The sequence below is a fragment of the Lithobates pipiens genome, unplaced genomic scaffold (genome assembly GCF_037356315.1).
Source record: "Lithobates pipiens isolate NorthernLeopardFrog02 unplaced genomic scaffold, aLitPip1_a1.2 Scaffold_19, whole genome shotgun sequence".
NCBI lineage: Eukaryota > Metazoa > Chordata > Amphibia > Anura > Ranidae > Lithobates > Lithobates pipiens.
In genome coordinates, this window is record NW_027507764.1 from 465,253,731 (window position 1) to 465,278,950 (window position 25,220).

The 25,220-nt window shown below is 42.9% G+C and overlaps 1 protein-coding gene across 1 annotated transcript in view; it reads right to left on the minus strand.

Moving 5' to 3' along the window:
- CPA6 (carboxypeptidase A6) overlaps positions 1-25,220 on the minus strand; it is a 216,842-nt gene that overhangs the window by 36,247 nt on the left and 155,375 nt on the right. The window contains exons 4-5 of the mRNA XM_077492841.1: positions 15,034-15,148; positions 13,051-13,152 (exon numbers count right to left, since the gene is read on the minus strand). Coding sequence (XP_077348967.1) covers positions 13,051-13,152; positions 15,034-15,148 — 217 coding nt within the window. The remainder of the gene's footprint in view (positions 1-13,050; positions 13,153-15,033; positions 15,149-25,220) is intronic.

The window sequence follows — 25,220 nt, forward strand, 5'->3', positions numbered from 1 at the left end:
AAAATCCAGGAAAGGAAAATGCAGGAAAGGTAATATAGAATAAAGATCCTTAGCAATCAATTTGATTTCAGCTGTCACTTTTCAACATAATACAATGCTATCTATCTACATAATCATAGAATCTATGAGTATCAACTTTTCTTTACCGTAAGGGTATGAAACAGGGTTGGCTGGTGCTCAATTTTTTTTTGGGGGGGGGGGGGGTGCAAATGCATTGATGTCCGCTTTTCATCCATCAACAGATGGATGAAAAACAGACAAAAAGTTCCTAGGTGTAAAAGGGGCCCAACTCTCCCTTTGCTTCTTTGATTAAAGAGGAAGTAAACCCTGACGGGTTTACTTCCTCTTTGTCTCCCTGCAAAGGTAAAGCATAATGGACTACTATGCATTGCATAGTAGCCAATTACGTGTAACTTACCTGACACAGGAGCCAGCAATATCACCGCTGTCCTCTGTAGTACGGAGCGTCCATCTTCTTCCGGGTATCACTGCTCTGGCCACTCACAGAGCCGGAGCAGCGATGACGTCACTCCCGCGCTTGCGCATGGGAGCTGGCCACTAGCGGCATGCCTAGTGCGCTTGCACACCTCTGTCTACGGCGCATGCGCCGTAGACAACGGTGCCTGTCTTTTTGTAAATATCTCCTAAACCGTGTAGGTTTAGGACATATTTCTTGGACCTACAGGTAAGTCTTAAAGTGGTTGTATACTCGATTTTTTAACTTTTACCTACAGGAAAGCCTATAATAAGGCTTACCTGTAGGTAAAAAAAATATCTCCTAAACCTTTATGGTTTAGGAGATATTCCCCTCGGTATGCGCCGCTGACTGCAGCGGCGCATGCGCACAAGGGGATTCTCGGCCTGAAAATCAGGCAGTGGCCGACCGGCCGGAATGAAATCTCCCGCGCGCATGTGCGGGAGTGACGATATCGCGGCTCTGGCCACTCACAGCACCAGAGCCGTGATACCCGGAAGAAACGCAGAGGGAGCATGTCAGCTACCTCGGCGTGGATCGGGCCAGATGTCGGGGCCTTGTTTCCAAGGTAAGTATTTCATAATGAGCTAGTATGTGGTGCATACTAGCTCATAATGCCTTTTGCTTTGCAGGTTTAAAAAAATAAATAAATAAAATGTGCGGGTTTACTACCGCTTTAATATAGGCTTACCTGTAGGTCAAAGTGGTTTGTAAGGGTTTACAACCACTTTAAAAAGTGTTTTCAGTTGCTTTTTTTAAACAGTTGTTTAAAAAAGTTGTTGCTTATAGATCTGTTGTTTACAGAACTTTACCAATTTACAGGTGTTATTGGCTCATTGCAGTGAACCCATCAACCACTCAATACAAAGTTTCAATCAGACAACCCAAGCCTCAAAGCAGTGTGCTATGTTGTCTCTTTGGATAAGCCACAGTGCTCTGAGAAATCTTTGTCAAGTAGTAAATATAATATAGTTACATAGTTACATAGTAGGTGAGGTTGAAAAAAGACACAAGTCCATCAAGTCCAACCTATGTGTGTGATTATATGTCAGTATTACATTGTTAATCCCTGTATGTTGTGGTTGTTCAGGTGCTTATCAAATCGTTTTTTGAAACTATCAATGCCCCCGATGAGACCACCGCTTGTGGAAGGCAATTCCACATCCTTGCCGCTCTTACAGTAAAGAACCCTCTATGTAGTTTAACGTTAATCCTCTTTTCTTCAAATTTTAATGCGTGGCCACAAGTCTGGTTAAACTCCCTTCTGCAAAAAAGTTTTATTCCTATTGTGGGGTCACCAGTATGGTATTTATATATTGAATTCATATCCCCTTTCAAGCGTCTCTTCTCCAGAGAGAATAAGTTCAGTGCTCGCAACTTTTCCTCATAACTAATATCCTCCAGACCCTTTATTAGCTTAGTTTCCCTTCTTTGTATTCGCTCCATTTCCAGTACATCCTTCCTGAGAACTGGTGCCCAGAACTGGACAGCATACTCTAGGTGCGGCCAGACCAGAGTCTTGTAGAGCGGGAGAATTATCGTTTTATCTCTGGAGTTGATCCCCTTTTTAATGCATGCCAATATTCTGTTTGCTTTGTTAGCAGTAGCTTGGCATTGCATGCCATTACTGAACCTATCATCTACTAGGATCCCCCAGGTCCTTTTCCATCTTAGAGTCCCCCAAAGTCCCCCCCCCCCCCAGTGTATAGATTGCGTTCATATTTTTGCCACCCAAATGCATTATTTTACATTTTTCTACATTGAACCTCATTTGCCATGTAGTTGCCCACCCCATTAATTTGTTCAGATCTTTTTGCAAGGTTTCGACATCCTGTGGAGAAGTTATTGCCCTGCTTACCTTAGTATCTTCCGCAAATACAGAGATTGAACTGTTTACCCCAACCTCTAGGTTGTTTATGAACAAATTAAATAGGATTGGACCCAGCACAGGACCCTGAAGGACCCCACTACCCACCCCTGACCATTCTGGGTACTCCCCATTTATCAGCACCCTCTGAACTTGCCCTTGTAGCCAGTTTTCAATCTAGGTACTTGTGTATACATGTATTTTTGCAAAAGATCTCTAATATACAGTGTATATATATATATATATATATATATATATATATATATATATATTATGAAGAGCTTAAAAACCTACAAAACAAATACTATAAAATTGATCCAGAACAACTATACTTTCCATTTCCATTTAAACAAACAAGCTCACTTCTCTTTAGGAAAAGCTGAAAAATGAATTACAAATGCTTCAAAGAACTTATCTAGTTTCAGTAAATGTAGTTTCATGGATTTATGTATTTGTAAATGAAAAAATTGCATACAAACAAACCTATTTACAGAACTAATTAAGTTTTGTTTCGAAACCTGGATCGGAAAATTAATCTGATTTACAGAAAAATTAGAAAACAAGGACAGTTAATATTTTTTTCTCCATTTTTATTTATTTTACCAATTTTATTAAAGATTTAATGGTACAAAAAGTTAATTTGATTTTAAAGAAACTTAATGTTTACACACTTCACTGAGAATTCTATTGTTTTAACATAACTGGATCAAGTTTGCTTATGTACTATAAAGTGGTAAAATGTTTATGGCAGCGCACATAATCTTCAAAGTTTGAAATCAGAGATTGGAGTGGTTATTGTGGAATTCTTTGGCTGATTTTAATCACTATCATGGCTCTAAGTGAAATCCTTTAATGCTTTATTTATACCAGAAAGTATAATCAATTGCCATTCCCCAAGTTGCGCAATTTGCAGCCACACATGCTGCTCTCCTGAGCAAGCCTATATCTATTTCCCTACATTGTGCCCTGGCTGTCTATATTTCCCTTCTGGGCACTCCCACATAATGAGAGGAACAAATATAGACAATACCATTCCAGATGGATCTTAAAGCGGAGGTTTACACAAAAATGGACCCTCCGCTTTTTGGAACCCCCCCCCCCCCTTCGGTGTCACATTTGGCACCTTTCAGGGGGGAGGGGTGCAGATACCTGTATAATACGGGTATTCGCACCCACTTCCGGGAATAGACTCCCGCGGGAATCACACCCCTTCCCATCCCCCGCACTGTCTCCTGGGAAACACACAGGTCCCAGGAGATAGAGGGGACCAGTTATTACACGCAGTGCGACTCGTGCATGCACAGCAGGGAACCGGGAAGTTAAGCCACAACGCTTCCCTTCCTAATTCCCATACCGAGGATGGCGGCAGCAGCTGCCGAGAGAAGATCGACTGATCGGCTTTGGCTGCTGACATCGCTGCACCCTGGGACAGGTAAGTGTCCATTTATTAAAAGTCAGCAGCTGCAGTATTTGTAGCTGCTGGCTTTTAATATTTTTTTTTTTTTAACAGGCAGTTGAGACACAATTTTACCTCCCCACGATTACTCTAGGGCAGCCTTTTTCAACCTTTTCAACACAGTGGAACCCCTGAAATAACTTTCTGGTCTCAGGGAACCCCTGATAAAAATGACTATATCTACAACTCATGATACATTAGTGTGATGGTCAGTGGGAAGAAGGCTCCTTATACATGTCAATGGGAAGAGTTACCCCCTTACAGATCACTGAAAAGATCAGTGGTGTCAGTGGGAACTTATATGAGAGACAGAAATTGCTTATTGCTCAAGGAACCTCCAGCAACCTGGGGGAACTCTAGTTGAGAAACCTTGCTCTTCTAGGGCATGGATCTGTTTAGGGCTGTACACATGCCATGGTGGTGATACTTTGCTACACAGCAAGAGTTAAAGGACATGTTACTTTCAGCAGGTGGTACTACTGCCAAGCGTGACCCATTGAAGAGAACAGTTCTGTGCTGCCTGCAACCACTCCGCATACAAGTGCAACACACACAGTTGCAACATGGAAGGTTGGCATTTTAAGTGTTAAAGCAAGTGGCAAGGAGGCAAAATATCACATCGCGCCACCTGTCAAACATACTCTGAAAATCGTTCCGATCACTTTTCAGAGGGGTGGCAGTATAGCTGCATGCGTGAAGGAGCCCTGAGTAATAGGTTTTCTATAGTCCAGTTATGCAGCCAATCCTTTATATTATGTGAGTCAGTGGTCATCAACCCTGACCTCAGGGCCCACTAACAGGCCAGGTTTTATGTATTACCTTGGGGGAGATGCAGACTAGAATACTGCAATCACTGAGCAGCAAAGGATATCATCACCTGTAATGTATTTCAGTTATCTTGCAAACCTGGCCTATTAGTGGGCCCTGAGGACAGGGTTGATGACCACTGATGTGAGTGACAGTCTGAGGCTCATTCTCTCCATTACCCAGCGAATATGCCATTCCTACCATGGTGGTTAGAGAGAATGGAATGAGAAGGAGCTAGGAAGTAGCGGGCAGGGCTGAGTGACTGACATTACAGCGACATACAGACTTTCAGAGAAAAGTGGATTTTTGCCTACAATATTTAATTCCATCTGCTTCTCGGAGCATGTACTTTTATTTGACATTTCACTAGGAAAGGAGATGATCACTTTGACCTTCAAAATGGATAAATAAAATAAAATATCATTTTCACATTACAAACTACTAAGCAAAATGGTGAAAACTATAAAACCACAAGGGATGATTAAAGAGGAACTGCAGTCTGCTCACATAATTTGGAATAAAAACATCCGTGCCATTCTGAAGCTTCCCTCCAACCACTTTGCATATTATTTTATATATTCTGTACTTGCCAAATATGCTGCAGAAATCTTCCTCCACTAAGTCTGCATCCATTTTAACTGTGGGCAGCTGAAGCTGCTGCCTGTTCACTTTCTGGATTTACACAGACACACAGAGGCACACCTCCAGCTCTGCAGCTCTCATTGGCCCTCTTATGACTCATCTCCCTTCCCTTCCTGGCAAACTCTCACGAGAGTGAGAGAGAGAGCTGTGCATGATGTCATAAGCCTAGGCTTTTTTCCAGAAAAGAAAGAGGTAGTGGGCTGTAAAAGGTATTTTCTGGCAGAAAAAAAATGTTTTTCTATCCAAAGTTAAAACAACGAGGGCAGAAGATTTAATAGATGGAAAGATGAAAAAATTACTGAAGGTCCGCTTTAAGGCAGACATTCGGGTTTTTGAGTCGCCTCGAAATGCCTTCATTAGATGGCTTTGTAGGAGGTCATGTCTTGGTTTCGTAGTGTACTTATGGGTGAGGCTATGGGTGGGGAGAAGCAGCACTGGAATGCCACTTCTGGTATCTGCTACACACTGTAACCAGTCCCACTAGCACTGTCATTTGGGAAGGCTGGAGAAGGGTTGGCCATGACACAGTAGGGTATGGGAGTGACTAGCCTCTTCGTTTAATAACAACACTAACCGACATGCAGTGGAAGGTATGATTGGTGGGTGGGTGAACAAAAGGCAAATCCACTATTTACTAGAGGCAAATCCACTTTACACTGCAAGTGCACTTGGAAGTGCAGTAGCTGTAGATCCGAGGGGGACATGCAAGGAAAATAAAAAACAGCATTTTAGCTTGCACATGATTGGATGCTAAAATCAGCAGAGCTTCCCCTCATTTCAGATCTACCCCTCAGGTTTATAGCGACTGCACTTCCAAGTGCACTTGTAGTGCAAATTGGATTTGCCTTTTGTAAATAACTCCCTTTGTCTTGTTAGAACACATATACATTTTTGGTTATTTGTTTCTTTTGTTTATATGTCTTATATATAATTATATATTCATGGGTCTCTTTTTCACACATGTAGTCTATGTAATAGGACGTCTGCGATTAGTATCTGGTGACACCCGTTATAGGTGGGACTATATAAGAACTGTCTTGCTAATATATCTTTGTAATGACTAAGCGCATGTGAAGTGTGCAAAACGCGCCTACCCAGCATTCTGGTTCTTGTTGTTTTTTGGGATGTCCAATTAAAAAGGATTTTGATCTACAATGGTGTGCAGCCATTTCTTCTAAATTTATTGTGCAGAGGCGAGCCGAGGTGAGCACCTACTGGATCATTAGGCTTCCTGATCTGACCTGGAGCGGCGGGTGTGTCTTTTTTCCATGGTGGGTGACACTGCTGTAGATAGATTTATAGGCATGTTACAGCATTGCCAACCATAGGTAGGAAGCCAACCAGGCCTGCTATTTCTGGCAGGATCACCAGATATGAAACTAGACAAGGAGAGGAATATAATCAATGGAAATAGACCCGGTATACAGCTTTAAATGTAACATAGCCAAATTATTTATTTTTCTTATTTTGACTAAACATATACTTTAAGGCCTAGTTCACACTAGTGCAGGTGCGATTTCATCCGATATCCATTGTGATTATGTAGTGGAACTACAGTGCAATTTGCTGCATTTCTGATGCGTATTTGACACAATTTTCATTCAGGTGCGATTTTTGCAGGGGGAGGGGTGAAAAACGCACTGAAATAGCATTCATAGTGCATCATAAACATGTGCACATGTGATTTTGATGTTTTTCCATTGAAGTCTTCAGGGCAAAAAATTGCAATACATTGCAACAGAGTAGCACAGGTATCTTCCTTAAAGTCACATCAAAGCTGCACGGCATTGATGTGAACAAGCACCATTGAAATCGATGTGATTTCAATTGTCGTGAGGTTCTGAAATCGCACCAGTGAGAAACAGGTCTTTATATTCTGAAAATGTTGTTTTCAATGTATCTGCTTTAGCACTCTTGGCAGTGTTACGTTTTTGAAATATAAGTTTATTGTATATAAAAATAAGTCTTAAGCTAAATCAGTCATAGACAAACTGTGACTGTTCTGTTGCCAAGAGTCGCTTTGTGCAGAGGCTGGCACAGCACATGAGGGTTTGTAGTCCTTTGACAACTGCAGGCCTGAAGCTTGATCAGACCAAACCTGAAAAGCATCTAGCTTCAACTACTGTAACCATCGAGTGTACAAGCAGAGTGATCTGCAAACATTAGTGAAACACAAACCAGACAGCACAATATAATTCCAGCCTGGCATGATGGGGATCCTATTAAATTAAGCCTTTCGCTCATCTATTCCAGAATACACATGGTAATGGCACATGGGTCTAATGCATTAGTCATTTTGTATTACAAACAAGTATCCATTATTGTTTCCTTTGTATAATTCTGTTAAAAAAAAAAAAATTGATTTCAACATATTTTGGTGCCCCAGGCAGCGGCGTGTAATCGTACAGGTTTCCCCATCTAACCTATTACATGCTTATTTCATTGTTAAAGCAGAACAAAGGTCTCCTATCCTTTACACATGAGGATGACATCATCTTAGCCTCTATTTAGACAGCTGAGGCCGCGTACACACGGGCGGATTGTCTGGCCAACTAAGTTCGTCAGACAATCCGACAGACAGTCCGTCCAAACTTTTGAATGAACGGACTTGCCCACACACGGCACTTTTTGAGCGGACTAATACGGCGGACTAAGTCCGCCATACAATCCGCTCTACTTTTGAAATGAACGGACTCGCCCACACACGCGGAGGAAAGTCCGCTCATTTCGAGCGCGTCTCCAGGTAGGCGGGGCCCGCGAAGGAGACGTCGCTGGCCCCGCCGCCTGGAATGGACTTAAAGGGGAACCCCAACGCCCAAAAAAATCGGCGTGGGGGTGCCCCCCAAGTCCACAACAGACCCTTGTCCGAGCACGCTACCCGGCCGGCCAGGAAAGGGGGGCGAGCGAGCGCCCCCCCCTCCTGAGCCGTACCAGGCCGCGTGCCCTCAACATGGGGGGTGCCTTGGGGAAGGGGGGGCCGCGCGGCCCCCCCACCCCAAAGCACCTTGTCCCCATGTTGATGAGGACAAGGGCCCGACAACCCTGGCCGTTGGTTGTCGGGGTCTGCGGGCGGGGGGCTTATCGGAATCCGGGAGCCCCCTTTAAAAAGGGGGCCCCCGGATACCGGCCCCCCACCCTATGTGAATGAGTATGGGGTACAATGTACCCCTACCCATTCACCTGTAAAATAAAAGTACCAAAAAAAAACACAACACACGAGATAAAATATTTTATTGCACAGCTCCGGGGGTCTTCCGTCTTCGGGGGTCTTCTCGCCGGACTCCTCCGCTATCTTCTTGTAGCTCTTTTGCTAGCGGAGGAGTCCGGCTTTCTTCCTCCCCGCCGCCGGCCTCTTCTCCCGACTTCGGGGGCCTTGTCCCCCTCTTCGGTTCCTCTGCCGGGCCACCGCGCCTTCTTATAGCTCTTTTACAGGCGGTGGCCCGGTCTTCTGTCGCCGCTGTCGCCGCCGCCTTCCGTTCTTCATCTTCGTCTTCTTCTTCTTCTTCTTCTTCTTCTTCTCCAGGAGATGTTGCCTCGACGATCTCTCCGGCCGGAATGCCAGAGCCGCGCTGCGCGGCCACTTATATAGTGACAATGGGGCGGTGTCACATGGTATATGTCACATGGGTTGGTGTCACATGGTGACCCCGCCCCCTTACGATGTCATAGTCCCCATGTGACATCAACCCATGTGACCAACCCATGTGACAATTACCATGTGACACCGCCCCATTGTCACTATATAAGTGGCCGCGCAGCGCGGCTCTGGCATTCCGGCCGGAGAGATCGTCGAGGCAACATCTCCTGGAGAAGAAGAAGAAGAAGAAGAAGAAGAAGAACGGAAGGCGGCGGCGGCGACAGAAGACCGGGCCACCGCCTGTAAAAGAGCTATAAGAAGGCGCGGTGGCCCGGCAGAAGAACCGAAGAGGGGGACAAGACCCCCGAAGTCGGGAGAAGAGGCCGGCGGCGGGGAGGAAGAAAGCCGGACTCCTCCGCTAGCAAAAGAGCTACAAGAAGATAGCGGAGGAGTCCGGCGAGAAGACCCCCGAAGACGGAAGACCCCCGGAGCTGTGCAATAAAATATTTTATCTCGTGTGTTGTGTTTTTTTTTGGTACTTTTATTTTACAGGTGAATGGGTAGGGGTACATTGTACCCCATACTCATTCACATAGGGTGGGGGGCCGGTATCCGGGGGCCCCCTTATTAAAGGGGGCTCCCGGATTCCGATAAGCTCCCCGCCCGCAGACCCCGACAACCAACGGCCAGGGTTGTCGGGAAGAGGCCCTTGTCCTCATCAACATGGGGACAAGGTGCTTTGGGGTGGGGGGGCCGCGCGGCCCCCCTTCCTCAAGGCACCCCCCATGTTGAGGGCACGCGGCCTGGTACGGCTCAGGAGGGGGGGGCGCTCTCTCGCCCCCTTTCCTGGCCGGCCGGGTAGCGTGCTCGGACAAGGGTCTGTTGTGGACTTGGGGGGCACCCCCACGCCGATTTTTTTCGGCGTTGGGGTTCCCCTTTAAGTCCATACCAGGCGGCGGGGCCCGCGACGTCTCCGTCGCGTGCTCCGCCTACCTGGATACCCGCTCGAAATGAGCAGACTTTTCTCCTGGCGGGAAAAGTCCGCTCATTTCGAAAGTACAGCGGACTGGCACACACACGGGCGGACTGTCCGCTCAAACCAAGTTTGGACGGACAATCTTACGGAAATTCCGTAAGACTTTGTTCGTCAGACTGTCCGCTGAAAAAGTCCGCTGAAGCCCACACACGAGCGGACTGTCCGCTCAAATGTGTTTCGGCGGACTAAGTTGGCCAGACAGTCCGCCCGTGTGTACGCGGCCTGAATCTGCACTAAAGGCACAAAAAAAAAAATGCAAGAAGCTATTTATTGCAGAAAAGATATGCTATGTTTCTTCTGCAATAAAACAAGCTTACCTGCCTGTTCACAGTCTTCTGTAGAATATACACTAAGCTGCGCATGCACAGCTCACTTTACATTCTCAGCCAGGATGAAAAAAATCCTGCGCATGGGCAGGAGTTAAAGTACAATTCCAGCTAAAACCTAACTAGTCCTAAAAATGTCCCCTTCCCCCCTTTTAACACATATGCTTGCTAACCTGTATAAGAAAAATGTATGTATTTTCCTATTTTCAGGCTGCTCCGGTCCAGTCACATGACCCGGCTCCCCTGTGTCAGCCAAGGCTGGCTGCAGGGTAGAGGAGGGAGCACCAACATTGGATGGGCCATAGGAGGCTTATAGATGATGTCACCACTCCCAGGAATTCCAGCTATTGCAGAGCGCTTTCTCACCCGCAGGTGCCACTGGCTGACACAGGGGATCACGTGATTGGACCTTAGCGGACTGAAAATAGGTAAGTATACATATTTCTCTTACACAGGTTAGTCAACATAAGTGTTAGAAGGAGGGAGGGAACATTTTTAAGACTAGTTAGGTGGCAGCCTGGAATTTGACTTTGATACCGCATACACACGGCCGGAATTTCCGATGGAAACAGTCCGATGGGAGCTTTTCATCGGATTTTCCGACTGTGTGTATGCCCATCGGTCTTTTTCTGTTGGTATTTCCAACGGACTTTAGATTGAGAGCCTGTTCTTGATTTTTTTTAACCTTTCTATTGGATTTTCCTATCGTGTTTATGCGATTCCAACGCGTAAAATTCTGACGCATGCTCGGAAACAATTTGACACATGCTCGGAAGCATTAAACTTCCCTTTTATAGTGCCGTCAAATGTGTTGTAATTTGTCGGAATTTGGTGTGACCGTGTGGGGGCAAGGCAGTTTGAGCGAAATTCTGACGGGAAAACCATCAGAGCTTTTTCCGATGAGAATTCCGTGTGTATATGGCATGAGTCATCCCGCTCCAGTCAATAAAAATGGTTAAAGAACACAGCACCCATAAGAAGCCAAGAAGCTGACGGTACTGGTGAGGGACCTTGTGGTTGTTGGAGAAGAGGTTAGTATTTGCAGAGTTTAATTCCACTTTAAATCAGTGGGTTGTCATTCTTTATTTCATCCAACCCACCAGAGGTTGGCTGCATGTTATTTTAACACTGTGCACTTCTAGCATTGTATGGTTCTTTGTTATCAGTTGCAACTAATAACTAATACACTCACACTTTGGACCATGTTACATGTTTCCACCTGTTTTTAAGTGAAATATGTAACAAATGTTCTAGCATCTGCAGCCTCAAACCTCTGCTTGATCCCCCTAACTGTGACAGCGTGCCAGGGATCTTCTCCCCACACCCGCTGCCACTATTTGAAACCAGCGCAGCCATGCGGGGCTCCACCCAGATGCCCATGTCATTCATTCATTCACAGTTTTCTGTGAACCATTGCGGCTGACTGCTTGTAGTTTTCATTGAGCGAGAGCTCTGGTGAGCATCCTTGTAGTCCATTGATCTTCTTGCTCTCAAGTAACTGCTTGCCCGTACGAGAAAAAAAAAAGAAATGCACATTTTTTTACCTGCAAAACAATGTGCATTTACTATTTTTAGAGCTGCACCAATATGTTTTTTTTTTATCCGTGAGTACGAATACTCAAATACTCGCCAATACCGATTGCTGATACTAAGCCATAAAGTGAACTAAGAAAAAGTCGCTAAAAAATGATTTTCGTTCCCACACTTGGGCACTACTTTTGAAATACATTTTTGCACAGACAATACCCCTTTATGTTAAAAAGTTCTCCACAAAACATCCTGCAGTTTTTTTTTTCACGATTCATAAATGTATCTTATGGTGCTGGTTTTGCTTGTAACTTTATTTACATTCATTTTAGCAACAAAAAATATCTCTCAAACTGACATTTACATATGTGCGTAACATTTGAGACAGGTATTGGTGCATTAGTATTAGATATAATCAAAGTGAATGTAGACCATAAAATATGGCAAAGTTATAAAAAAATATGCTTCAACTTCGCAGATTGGCACCAAGCAAAATTAAACATACACATAGTAAATGTATCAAAACTGAGATGTGAATTTTTCCTTTTTTTTTATTATTTTTTATCAACCCTGTTGGGGGAGGGCTTTGGTGAGATATCAGAGGTCTAAACAGGCTCCTCTTTGAGACAGAGAAATGGGCTGAAGACACAAATTGCCCATCCCTTTCTCTGCAGCCTCATCTGCACTGAAGATGAATGGACAGTAGACAGAGGCTCCTCTCAATTCATAAACTAGCAAACACAGTATGCCCAGTTATGAATGGAGAATAGAATTTGCTGTGCTAAATAATAAATCTATTAAATAAAGATAGCTGCTAACACTAAATTGCTGGAAACAGTAAACGTGATGAGGGTAAAAATGGTGTAGCACTCAAAATAAAATATAAAAAAAAACCTCATAAAGTTCATAATATAAAGTTCATATAGGAAATTCATCAGTGTGAAGAAACTAGAACCAATCAAAACAGAATCCACCAAGACGGAATCATCCATTGACCAAAATCCACCATAGAAGGAGATATAGGACCCGTCACCTTCACATACAGAGAAGCAACATTTCGGGAGTGTGCACTACCAGATTTTCTGCTGATTTTTGTCTTCAGATTTACCAAAACTATATAATATGAAGTCAAACCTTAGGAGTTTCAATTTGTATGCAATCAGGCAGGCCCTTGCACTACATGGTTTTGGTAAATCTGAAGACAATCTGATAATGTGTATGGGGCTTTACAAAAGATGCAGTTCCATTGATTACAGGAAAAATAAAAAGGAAAGCTTTTGTATGGTGGGTATTAGGCTACAAATATGAATAGAAAACTGAATTATCAGTCATATTACCTTAAGCACATATAATGGTCTTCCTTCATATGAGGTTCCAATTGAAAACATATGAACAAGATTTGAGTGAGTTCTATTCATGTGGTGCATCCATTTCTCAATCTGAAAACACAAAAGAGTTCTTATAAAACAATTGTTTCTACCAATTTTATGTTAAAATTCGGTGAATGGAATAGCTTATTCCTTTCATAATGGACGTGTTAAATGTAAAATATAATTTTCTTTTATTTTCTGTCTATGCAAAATTTCCATCACTGTACAAAAGCAAAGGATCCTTATTTAAACCCTACGTTTATTTTTTTAAATATTTTTAATTAGCACAGAGGATGGTAGTTACATTCAATATGAAGTGTCCCCTGTGCTGGTATCTGCTCTTTTATGCTCTCTTATGCTGCGTACACATGACCGGACTTTCCGGCAGACTAGGTCCAAAGGGATCAGTCCGTCGGACAATCCGATCGTGTGTGGGCTAGTCCGATCATTTTTCGAAAGCAAAATTAGACCTAGAAATAGAACATGTTTCAAATCTATCAGACGGACTCAATTCCGACGGACTAAAATTGGGAAAACCGTTTGTCTGTGTGTTGGTCCAACAGACCAAATACGGCGCCTTTGGCTTGAAAGATAAAAAGTGCATTTTATATACATCTATATAGATCAGACCAAAATGAGGGACAAATGAGGAGGAAAGAGGGACAGAAGGACAGTCCCTCTAAACCGGCAGCGACAGTTGGGAGCTATTCATTCATTCCAGTGATAGTTGCATAGTGGCAATTCTCAGGGCACTGGTGGTAACAACATCGCCCATGCCTACATAATGTGATTTAAACAGGTTACATTGGAAGCCCATGTGGCAAGTTGACAATGCAGGAGCAAAACTGGGAGACAGATAAAGAGTTGTCACCTTATACCAAGAAGTGCCTGAACAAGGACCTTGAAGCGGTAGTAAAGGTCATTTTTACCTACAGGTAAGCCTATTATAAGGCTTACCTGTAGGTAAAATGTTACGTCACATTGCCGGACCTTCAGAGCTTAGTGCTGGAACTGAGGGCTCCCACCCATATGTGCGGATGTGACATCATCGCGGCTCCGGCAAATCACATAGCCAAAGAGCGTGAATATGGAAGAAGAAGACTGGGGGAAGAAATCAGCCCGCTCAGATGATTTCTTCCCCCAGTACACTGCTGGAGGGATTTGTTTCAAGGTGAGTATTTCATAATGTGCTAGTAGGCGATGCAACAGCAATCCAACAGATGCAGTTTACAACCGTTTTAAAGTGCCCAGACTATGACATTTACATACAAACTATTTACACAGTAAATAGTACTATACAGAGAATCCTATTCATAAAGCCTACTTCAATCTTTATGGGGGGATATTGGTGTACTGCTGTTTGAAAAGGAGAGTTGTGTTGGTTGATTTTCTAACAGATTTATGCATGGGATTCTCCATTTATTCTGAGTCTATGGTGTTCACCTGACCCCTTTGAGGGGTTGATCCTACCTTTGGGCCCCCATTCCTCCCCTGGCTTGTGGGTTTCACCTGTACAGTGGCCACCTATGTGTATTTAATTGTGATCATTCACCTTTAAAGTTCCTGAAGAAGCACAATCTGAGACACGTTGAGACTAAGTATCCTTTTCCTTCCCCCCACTTTCCAGAGACATCTGATTTGTGTTTTTTGGCATGTAAAATTTGAATTACATTTTCATGCAATTGCTGGTATCTCTATAATATTAGTGTGGATGGGACATATAAGGTGCTGTGCAATATAGAGTAATTGAATCACCAGTTGTGACTGAGTTGCAAATGTTAGCTTTATGATTACTTTTAATAAGCCCTAATAAATTTAAGATTTCATGATAAGTTAGTATATGGTGTCCATTCTTGAGGTTCATAGCACCTGAATTATCCAATTTATTTCCTATCCATTTGTTATCTAAAATACATGTCTAGTTCATGACAACAAGAGCCCAATGTGTACCTCTTCCAGTGTATGAAAGTCTTCATAGTCATACTTCAATAGGGACCTACGCTTCCTCTTTGCTCTGGAAGGACTCTGCTTTTCAATAACCTTCTGCAGGTTTTTTACAAGAATCCTATAGAAGAAAAGAACATTTGCATTACAAAAATGTGTAAAGCCTGTATACTTCTACATAACATATGTACAGAACTACTTATGTATATATCAATAAAATCTCTGTGTTGCCTATTTAGGGAGTCAAAGGAAGGTAAGTGTAGCCTGCTGGGGAGATCTAAGGTAACAAGAACCTATTCATATTCTAAGTGTGGGCAAAGCACAGATTTGTGTTTAAGGCTCTGTTCACATCTGTCTGTATGGGGGCGATAATTGCGGTAAAAACGCACAAATAGAATCACAGGATGCCCGTTGCCCAAAAGAAGCTCCTGTATTTCTTTTGGGTGACAGACGTCCTGCGATTCTGTTTGCGCGTTCTTACTGAGATTGTCACCGCTCAAACATTTGTGATGCGGAAATTCCGGCAGCAAATGTTCGATGGAGCATACACACAGTCGGACTTTCCGACAACAAGCTCACATCGAACATTTCCCGTCCGAAATTCCAATTGTGTGTACGCGGCTTTAAGTCCTACCTGTGATTTTTACACATCATGCAGATCTGTCCAACCACTTTCAGCTACTGACATCTTCAAAAAGGTCTGCCCTTCTATGGCCTAAATGGTATTACATTTCTATAAAATTATGTACATGCTGATAAACAGATAAATATAAATTGTATCCCATCCAATAACTAATAAATATACTGTAAGCTGTAATGATAACGGTATTGCGGAGAATGTCAGGAAAAATTAGATGATATTTATATAGTACGTAAAGAATATTGTACTGGATACAGCAGTAGTTCTCAACCACTGGGTCTCAGACTCTCCTATTGGGCTACAGCCTGCTACTGGGCCTCAGACTCTCCTATTGGGCTACAGCCTGCTACTGGGCCTCAGACTCTCCTATTGGGCTACAACCTGCTACTGGGCCTCAGACTCTCCTATTGGGCTACAGCCTGCTACTGGGCCCCAGACTTTCCTATTGGGCTACAGCCTGCTACTGGGCCTCAGACTTTCCTATTGGGCTACAGCCTGCTACTGGGCCTTTAGACTCTCCTATTGGGCTACAGCCTGCTACTGGGCCTCAGACTTTCCTATTGGGCTACAGGCTGCTACTGGGCCTCAGACTCTCCTACTGGGCTACAGCCTGCTACTGTGTCTGAAACTCTCCTACTGGGCTACAGCGTGCTACTGGGCCTCAGGCTCTCCTATCAGGCTACAGCATGCTACTGGGCCTCAGATTCTCCTATTGGGCTATTGGGCTACAACCTAATACTGGGCCTTAGACTCTCCTACTGGGCTGCAGCCTGTTACTGGGCCTTAGACTTTCCTATTGGGCTACATCCTGTTACTGGGCCTTAGACTCTCCTACTGGGCTGCAGCCTCTTACTGGGGCTTAGACTCTCCTACTGGGCTAAAGCCTGTTACTGGGCCTTAGACTCTCCTAATGGGCTACAGCCTGTCAGTGGACCTTAGACTCCCCTACTGGGCCACAGCCTGTTACTGGGCTTTAGACTTTCCTACTGGGCTACAGCCTGCTACTGGGCCTCGGGCAATCCTACTGGGCCATAGCCATGCTTCCCAATGTTTTTTCAATGTTTTGAGATGGAAATGAGGGACACCTATTAGCAAAAGTATGTAGGCATAGGAAACACCCCATGCCACACCCCTAAGGGAGAATTATACAAAACAAAAAGATTCATTAAAGCCACAAGTACTTTTGCTTTACCTCTATTATTCCTTTATGCTGGCTTTTGACATTTACCAATGCAGCAATTTAAAAATAGGATGAACGCTTTTTGAAACATAGCACATTTTATATACAATAATATAGATCAGACAAAAATGAGAGACAAATGAGGAGGAAAGAGGGAAAGAGGGACTTTGTTCCAAATAAAGGACAGTCCCTCGAAATCAGGGACAGTTGGGAGCTATGGCCGTGGCTTCTTGTTTGTGCAGTATTGAGGAGGCAGGCGGCAAGTAGCATGTCTCCCCAACTGCAATATAATATCCAGCAGTGCCCTCTGTAATATACAGTTTAAGCTGTATATTATAATACAGTCTGGGAGACATGCTGCTGGCCCCCTGCTGCCCTGGCTCTGCCTGCTGATGGATTGCAGAGGGCATCACTCGCTGTATATTATAGTACAGTCTGGCAGATTGATTCAAGTCCATTTGTTGTCTCCTTCCACACACATTTTCCTCCCTGTCAGTATACTGTTGATCCTGATTCATCTGACAGCATGTCCCTTCCTTCTACCTTCCATTCAGCACTGATAACAAAACCATCAATCTAGTTTTCACTTTCGCCCCCTGTCCAAGGTATCCACAACTGCTATCATTTAGTGCTATTCTTTGTCAAACATTTTTTTCCCTCTCTCTCTCTCTCTCTCTCTAGGTAAGTTCTCTCTCCTTCACAGGGTATCATTTCTACAAGTCTCCAAGAACTAAATATAGTCCTGAAATGTAAATAAACATCTAGTAAATGGACCAAAGAACTAATAAAGGAATTATTATTGTGGCGCAATGGGTGCAAATGCACAGCCTGAAGTGCCATTTGTGCAAGTAGATTATGTCTTTGTGTGTTTTAATTGTGTGATGTGACTTTGCGATCTGTCACTTCTTAAAGTGCTTCTAAAGGCAGTGTCAAGGCTGGGTTCAGCCCTTCCTTCTCCGAGCTGGCCGCTCAGCTGTCGGCTAATTGCCAGCTCCTATCTCTCCACAGTGACTCACCTATTGATATCCTGCTCGTCAGTCTTGCTTACTTAAGCCGTCCAGTCCAGATGATCTCTGTCTTCGCGTTGGTCAACATCACAGAGACTTTCTCCAGAACTCCCATTAGACTTGCTTGGCTGACATTCCTTCTGGCTCCAGATCATGCTTGCTGTTCCACTACACTGATTTCTGGCTTCCTGACTTTCTGGTTTGTCTGACTATCTGTTCCTCAGCCAATCCCCAGACGACGTCCGCTTGTGACGAAACGCCACGTACTGAGGTGCTTTGACGTCATCACATTTGCCTCATTGGAGGTGTAGCTTTGCGGAGGACAGCGAGCAGGGAGAGTGTTATGGGACACCAATGATTTTATTTTGTGAATATAAATATTGACAGGGAAAAGGGGAAGTGAGGGAAAAAAATAAAAAAATAAAAAAAGAAATGAAAGAACCTTCACACAAAAAGACCTCAAAAAAATGTGGGTTCAGTTGGACTTTTTAGGCATAAAGAAAGTTGTAAACACAACCGGTATGAAAAATAATTATTTCTATTTATTTAAAATAAAAAAGACAATTTAAAAAGAACAGGAAAAAGTTCAATTTCCCTTTTACACAAAAAAAGGGAAAAAGTTTCCTCCTTAAAATTGCACAATTAAGACCTAATTGACATCCTATCAAACATAATAACAACCTTTTCAAATTTCCAAAAAGGAAAAGAAAAAAACAAAGTATATATCTATACAAATGAGGGATCCAGGATGTCAATCATACAGTCAACGGTTACATATATTTTTGGTGCTCTACATGTTTCGTGTCTACAATGACACTTCTTCAGGAGCTGATAATAATGTTCTGAATTCTAAGGAGAGAATATAAATGAGTAAAAGAAAAACAGATATATGTATAAAATACTAGAAAGAAAAAAACTCACAGTCCCTTCTGGTACTGTCTCCATTCGCTGCATCGGAACGAGGCCCCCTATTCCACCTCCGCAGATCGGGGAGGAACCTTTAAGGTGCTCCTCCCCTATCTGGTGCACGTCTGTACGTTATATTGGCCAGACGTAGGTGTTTCCTTTGGCCTCACGAACGTACACACGTGCTCTATGCGAGGACGTTGCACGTTCGTGTGTAACGTCGGTATCAACCGAACGCATCGTAGGAGACGGTTGGTCGGGTAGATGAACGTCACTTCCGTCGATTGCGGATTGGCGTCACTACCGGGACGGATATATATAAAAGGACACACGTGGCTGGTGTCCATGAATGGCGGCCATCTTCTACACACTAAAAACAATATGAGAGGGGTGAATGGGCCGATTAGTCTGCCTCTTTGATTCCCCCTTTACTTTCCTCCTTTACCCAGTGGGAATCTGATCCGTTTTTTGCAACTTGAGGTAATTGGTTTACACAACTTTATATATGCTTTTACTTGATATACTTTTTTCATCTCCTCTAAATCTATTATGGTGTAGGCACTATTAATAGCTTAGCTTTAGCATACACTGCACAATTCCTCCTTGCTGGCCCTCTTTCTCTCTTTGCTGTTTAAATAATTGATGTTTCACTTATATAGTGAGTTCATATATATATATTTTTTCTTATCCTTATGGATATATTTCTTTATGTTCTTGGATATTATCTATATATTCTAAAAATCCCCACTTTTTTATGGTTCTTTTTTTTTTTTTTTATCTTCTAATTATACAGCTCAGGAGATACCAAAGAGTATCCATCACGGATTTATCTGTGTTCACTTACGCCTCAAGAATTTTTACTAAACACACTGAAGATCTAATCTTTATGAGGTGAATACACCTTTATAGCGATTTCACTAAGTTCAAAAAATATATTTCTTTATTTAATTTTTGTTTATATATTTGCTCAACAATTGTTTTTCTTTCTTCTTCCTCTCCCCCTCTTTTTTCTTCCCTTTCTTGTTTCCCTCTGTGGAGAAAAGTTTTGTGTAATCAATCGTACCAATTTCCTCCTTTGGAAACGGTGATCTCCCTATTTAGGACACCCTTTTACGAAGGAATGTAAGTATCGAGTGGCTGATACTATATGGCATTAAATAGGAATGTTATACCCGCCCCCACATTGTGGTCTCAGGAAAAATCCCCCTCTCTTCCCCCCCCCCCCTCTTTTTTTTTTTTTTTTTTTTTTTTTACACCTTAGTATCTTGAGGGGTGACCTAACGAAATTTGTTGGATATATGTATGTTACTTATACGAATGTTTATAGATGTATGTTTTTTTCTTTCTAGTATTTTATACATATATCTGTTTTTCTTTTACTCATTTATATTCTCTCCTTAGAATTCAGAACATTATTATCAGCTCCTGAAGAAGTGTCATTGTAGACACGAAACATGTAGAGCACCAAAAATATATGTAACCGTTGACTGTATGATTGACATCCTGGATCCCTCATTTGTATAGATATATACTTTGTTTTTTTCTTTTCCTTTTTGGAAATTTGAAAAGGTTGTTATTATGTTTGATAGGATGTCAATTAGGTCTTAATTGTGCAATTTTAAGGAGGAAACTTTTTCCCTTTTTTTGTGTAAAAGGGAAATTGAACTTTTTCCTGTTCTTTTTAAATTGTCTTTTTTATTTTAAATAAATAGAAATAATTATTTTTCATACCGGTTGTGTTTACAACTTTCTTTATGCCTAAAAAGTCCAACTGAACCCACATTTTTTTGAGGTCTTTTTGTGTGAAGGTTCTTTCATTTCTTTTTTTATTTTTTTTTTTATTTTTTTTTTCCCTCACTTCCCCTTTTCCCTGTCAATATTTATATTCACAAAGTGATAATTAGGACGCGGCATTTTTTCTATCAGTGTATCCACAGACACCACCCTGTGATAGATACACAATTGTTCATTTTTCCAAAACCAATGATTTTATACCGCGTTATATTGCAACTTTCTTGTAAGTGCAATCTATTTATTTTTATTAAATTCTTTATTTATATACTACACAATGGGAGCTTTTATTATTTTTATTTCCTGAGTGATACCGATCCAGGATCAGCTGTATTGCGGCTTAGGTTTTTGGGAGACCGAATTCCCTGGGCTTGCTGAGACCAGTCTATTGGTCTTTGGAGTTGGCAAGAAGAATATTTGCTCACTTCCTGGGTGTTTTTCCAGGAAAAGGGATTTCATACTCACTGATCTTCGTTGGTAATTCACCTAAGGACTTCTATCTATGGACTGATGTTCACTATATTTTCACTTTTTGACACTCTGCCTTAGTTTTCACTTTTAGCATTTTTTCACCAAATATTTTTAGTCACTTTAAATAACAGGTGCTCCATAGAGGTCTATGAAGCGTCGGATGTCAGCGGTGACATGTCCGCTGACATCCGACCCGCTCCGATCCGAGGAAAAAGCTATTTTTCCATCCGTCTGCGGATCGGATCGGGTGACGACGGGCACTGCGGTCCGTCGTCATCCGATCTCCCATAGGGGAGAGCGGCGCTGTGACAGATCCGTCCCTGCGCAGTGTGCAGAGACGGACCGGTCATCTCCCTGCTCAGCGGGGATCAACGGAGTGATCCCCGCTGAGCAAACGGATATCCACGGGGCGGATCAGAACTGATCCGCCCCGTGTGAAAGGACCCTTAGCGCTGCACTTATTTTTGATTTATCTGTTCTGGTTACTGAACTTTGGCTATGTTTTGACTATGTTTGCTCTATTTACTTTTGTTATTAAACAAGCGTGATTTAACTGTACTTCTGTTTTGGTCTGATTCATGGTCTCTGACAGGCAGACGTTTTTTTTTCTCTTAATGCATTCTATGCATTAAGATAAAAAAACCTTCTGTGTGCAGCAACCCCCCTAATACTTACCTGAGTCTCAACTAGATCCAGCGATGTTGCACAAGAGCCTGGGCTGTCCATGACTCTCACTCCTCATTGGCTGAGACAGCAGCCTGTGCCATTGGCTTCCGCTGTTGTCAAAGTCAGTGAGCCAATGAGGAGATGAATATGTCATTTACCGGCTCCTTTCTTTTTCTGAGTGAACTGAGTCAGTAATCACTGACTCTGTCTATTCATAACTGAGCATCATAAACTGTGTTTGATGCTTCAGTTTATGAATGGGGTGAAGCCTCTGTCTACTGTTCATTAATCTTCAGTGCAGCTGAGGCACAGAGAAAGGAACTGGGGAATCTGTGTCCTCAGTCTCTTTCCCTGTCTCAAAGAGGAGATGTCCGGGGTCTCTTTAGACCCCTGATATCTCACCAAAGCCCACCCCTCCGACACTGACACCATCCACTGCCCTACTGATACGATCCACTGACAACCTTCTCCCCCTTCCCTCCCCCCAAAAAAAGAAGAATGAAAATGTAGGTGTAGTGGGTAGCATTTTCGCCTAGCAGTAAAAAGGGTTGCTGGTTCGAATCCCAACCACGACACTACCTGCCTGGAGTTTGCATGTTCTCCCTGTGCTTGCGTGGGTTTCCTCCGGGTACTCCGGTTTCCTCCCACACTCCAAAGACATGCTGGTAGGTTAATTGGATCCTGTCTAAAATTGTCCCTAGTATGTATGAATGTAAGTTAGGGACCTTAGATTGTAAGCTCCTTGAGGGTAGGGACTGATGTGAATGTACAATGTATATGTTAAGCGCTGCGTAAATTGATGGCGCTATATAAGTAACTGAAATAATAATAATAAAAAATAAATAAATACTGGCACTGTTAAATGCTCTACTGAAATCATCCAGCCATAACCATCCAAATTTGACGCCTAAAAATGGTTTACCTTAGTGCAAAGAATACATTAACATAAAAAATATTTAGGCTTTAGAACCATTTTAAAGCTGAAGTTTCATGATTTTTTTTTTTTTTTTAAACCAGCACCAAGGATGCATCATTAGCATTATTGAAGAGTGCCCTGTGTGCTGGTGGCTGTGGTGTATGGTTGAACTCCCAAGTCCTCCGCTCTCGGATACCCAGCAGCAGTGATCTTCTAGCACGGGGAGGGTTAATATGAGCGGCTGCACCTACGACTCATCAAGCGCTGACTATGTCAACCTTTTCTGCTCCTGTGCTCCATTCATAGAAGCCATACTATTCCATCCCAAAATGAAAAGCACTCTCCAATCAGGAAATGCTTTTCATTGTGAAAACCCACAGTACATTTTTTATGAATAGGGTATGGGGGTGGAAGAGTGCATGTCATAACTGCAGCCACCTGTTGGCTAGCTGCAGCATTTCGCTGCATGCAGAGATCACACACAGTCTAGGTTTGGCAATAGCAATATACATTATTGTAGAAAAGTTCAGCAAACACACAGGCCAAGCAGGGGAGCACACCTGACCGGGCCACCTTCTCTGTGACAGAAATAATACAACAGTTTGAAGAATGGGAGATCCTGACAGCCTCTAACACAAGAGAGCTGGAGTATTAAAGATGGCAGCCAGAGTTAAGGGGGCTCCAGCATCCAATCACATAGTGGTCCCCTTGTGACTGAGGGAATCATAGAGGAACCAAGTTCCCCCCGACTTCCTCCTCCAACTGCATTGCCGCTGAGGTCGAGCACTGCCTACAGTGGAGAACACAGACTGCACCTGCCAACACGCCCATATTAGATGGAAGATCTGGAAGATTTGGAAGATCACCGCTGTGGGGGTATCCAGTGGCAAATAATTGCAGTAGCCCTAGTATAATTTTTTTTACTGTTGGGGCATGGAAGATTTTGGGAGAATATACTGGGCTCTGGTCTCACTATGGTTGAGAACCACCTGCATAGAGAAATAATAGTCCCCCCCCCCCCCCCCCAAAAAAAATAAAAAAAAATAAAACTTCATTCCATTTCAACCACATCTCTTGTAATTCTGCATTTTCTATTACCCAAAGCAGTGACAAATTAGGTAAACATAATGTCTCTACAAGCCAGGTTCACTTGTCAGCCGCATACATGGACAGAATTTCTGAAGTGTGGCATTGTGCCCTCTGAGTTATCTATGTCTGTGCAGATGCCGCCCCCGGGGTTATTCCTCTGGATATCGCTCTCTCTGCTATAAGACTCATTATTTACAACAGGTCTTGGTGCCCATCTGATGACCGAAAAAGGCTTTCCTATGTTGCCTGTATCAGACTTTACATATTTCCATCCACTCTGACATCTGCCGTGATTTCAGACATTTGCTTGGACTTCAATCTGTTGCCTTGAGGTCTGACTTTTTTCTGACCTTTTCTCGTAATTTACAACATACACGTTATTTGTCTCTCGCTATGTGCCTCTGTCTGATTCCCTGTTCTCTTCAAAATATAAAAACCTGTCAATTCTGTTTAAATTTCCTTTCTCTATTTGACAGTTGTACAGGCTGAGCGGCTGTCAGTGCTAGGATTGCTGTCACAGGAGACCTGCAAATAAAAAGGGAAGACTGGAGACTTCTACACTCCTAGAAGTGTTGGATGACTATATTATATTTTCAGTGCTCTTGAAAATGACACAGACAGGATTAATCAACAAGTGGCAATGCAAGTATGTATGAGGCTTGCAAGCAGTTCTGTCTGAGCATGTCACATCATTGACCTTTGTATTGCCTTGTGAAACCATAACTTTACCTTTAAATTAAAATTTCTATCTATCCTTCCCCTGCGCTCCTAATAAAAGCTGACAAATAAAGTCCTCAGATGCCTGTCCACGGCCCTATGTGGCCAGGCAATGTTTATCTCCCCTTCAATCTGCTCAGCGCTTGTGCTAGAGATACATTTATATTAGGAATTCTTTGCATTCCCCTTTGGGCATGCATGATATGCATGTATATGAGTTTATAAGACATTTCTAAAAGCATTTTAAGCTTGCAAAGATTTAAATAGTATAATGCACACATGTGCATTTATCTGTATTCAGGTGCATTTAGTTTAGCAGCTTTAAAGAAAAAAAATGAAATATATGCATCCAGAGGCAATACTCAGAAGGCATCTAAATAAACTTAAGGTGGTAATAAACCCCAAAACAAAAATTTTATGTATTGCAGCTAACGAGTCTTAATATGTGTTGGCAGCATAGGCATGTGAACAGGGTGTGCCTGATGTGCCTGGGTACACCCTAATCACCCCGTAGGGTGCAGATTCCCCCTGCTGCCCAGGCCCTGCCCACAGAATTGCTGGCTTCCCTTCTCTCCTGCCGGATGCTATTGCAGACACAAATGGGGATGTTTCACGATGCAGAGCAGGGGAAGGGGTCAGTAAATTTGTCATTTACAGACCCCTTCCTTTTCTGAATGAATACAGGGAGTGATTGATGCCAATCACTCACTGTGTTCATTCCTAACTGAAGCATAGTAAACTGTTTACTGTGCTTCCATTTGTGAATGAACAGGAAGCCGTTCAGCACAGAGCACTTCCAATTCATTCACT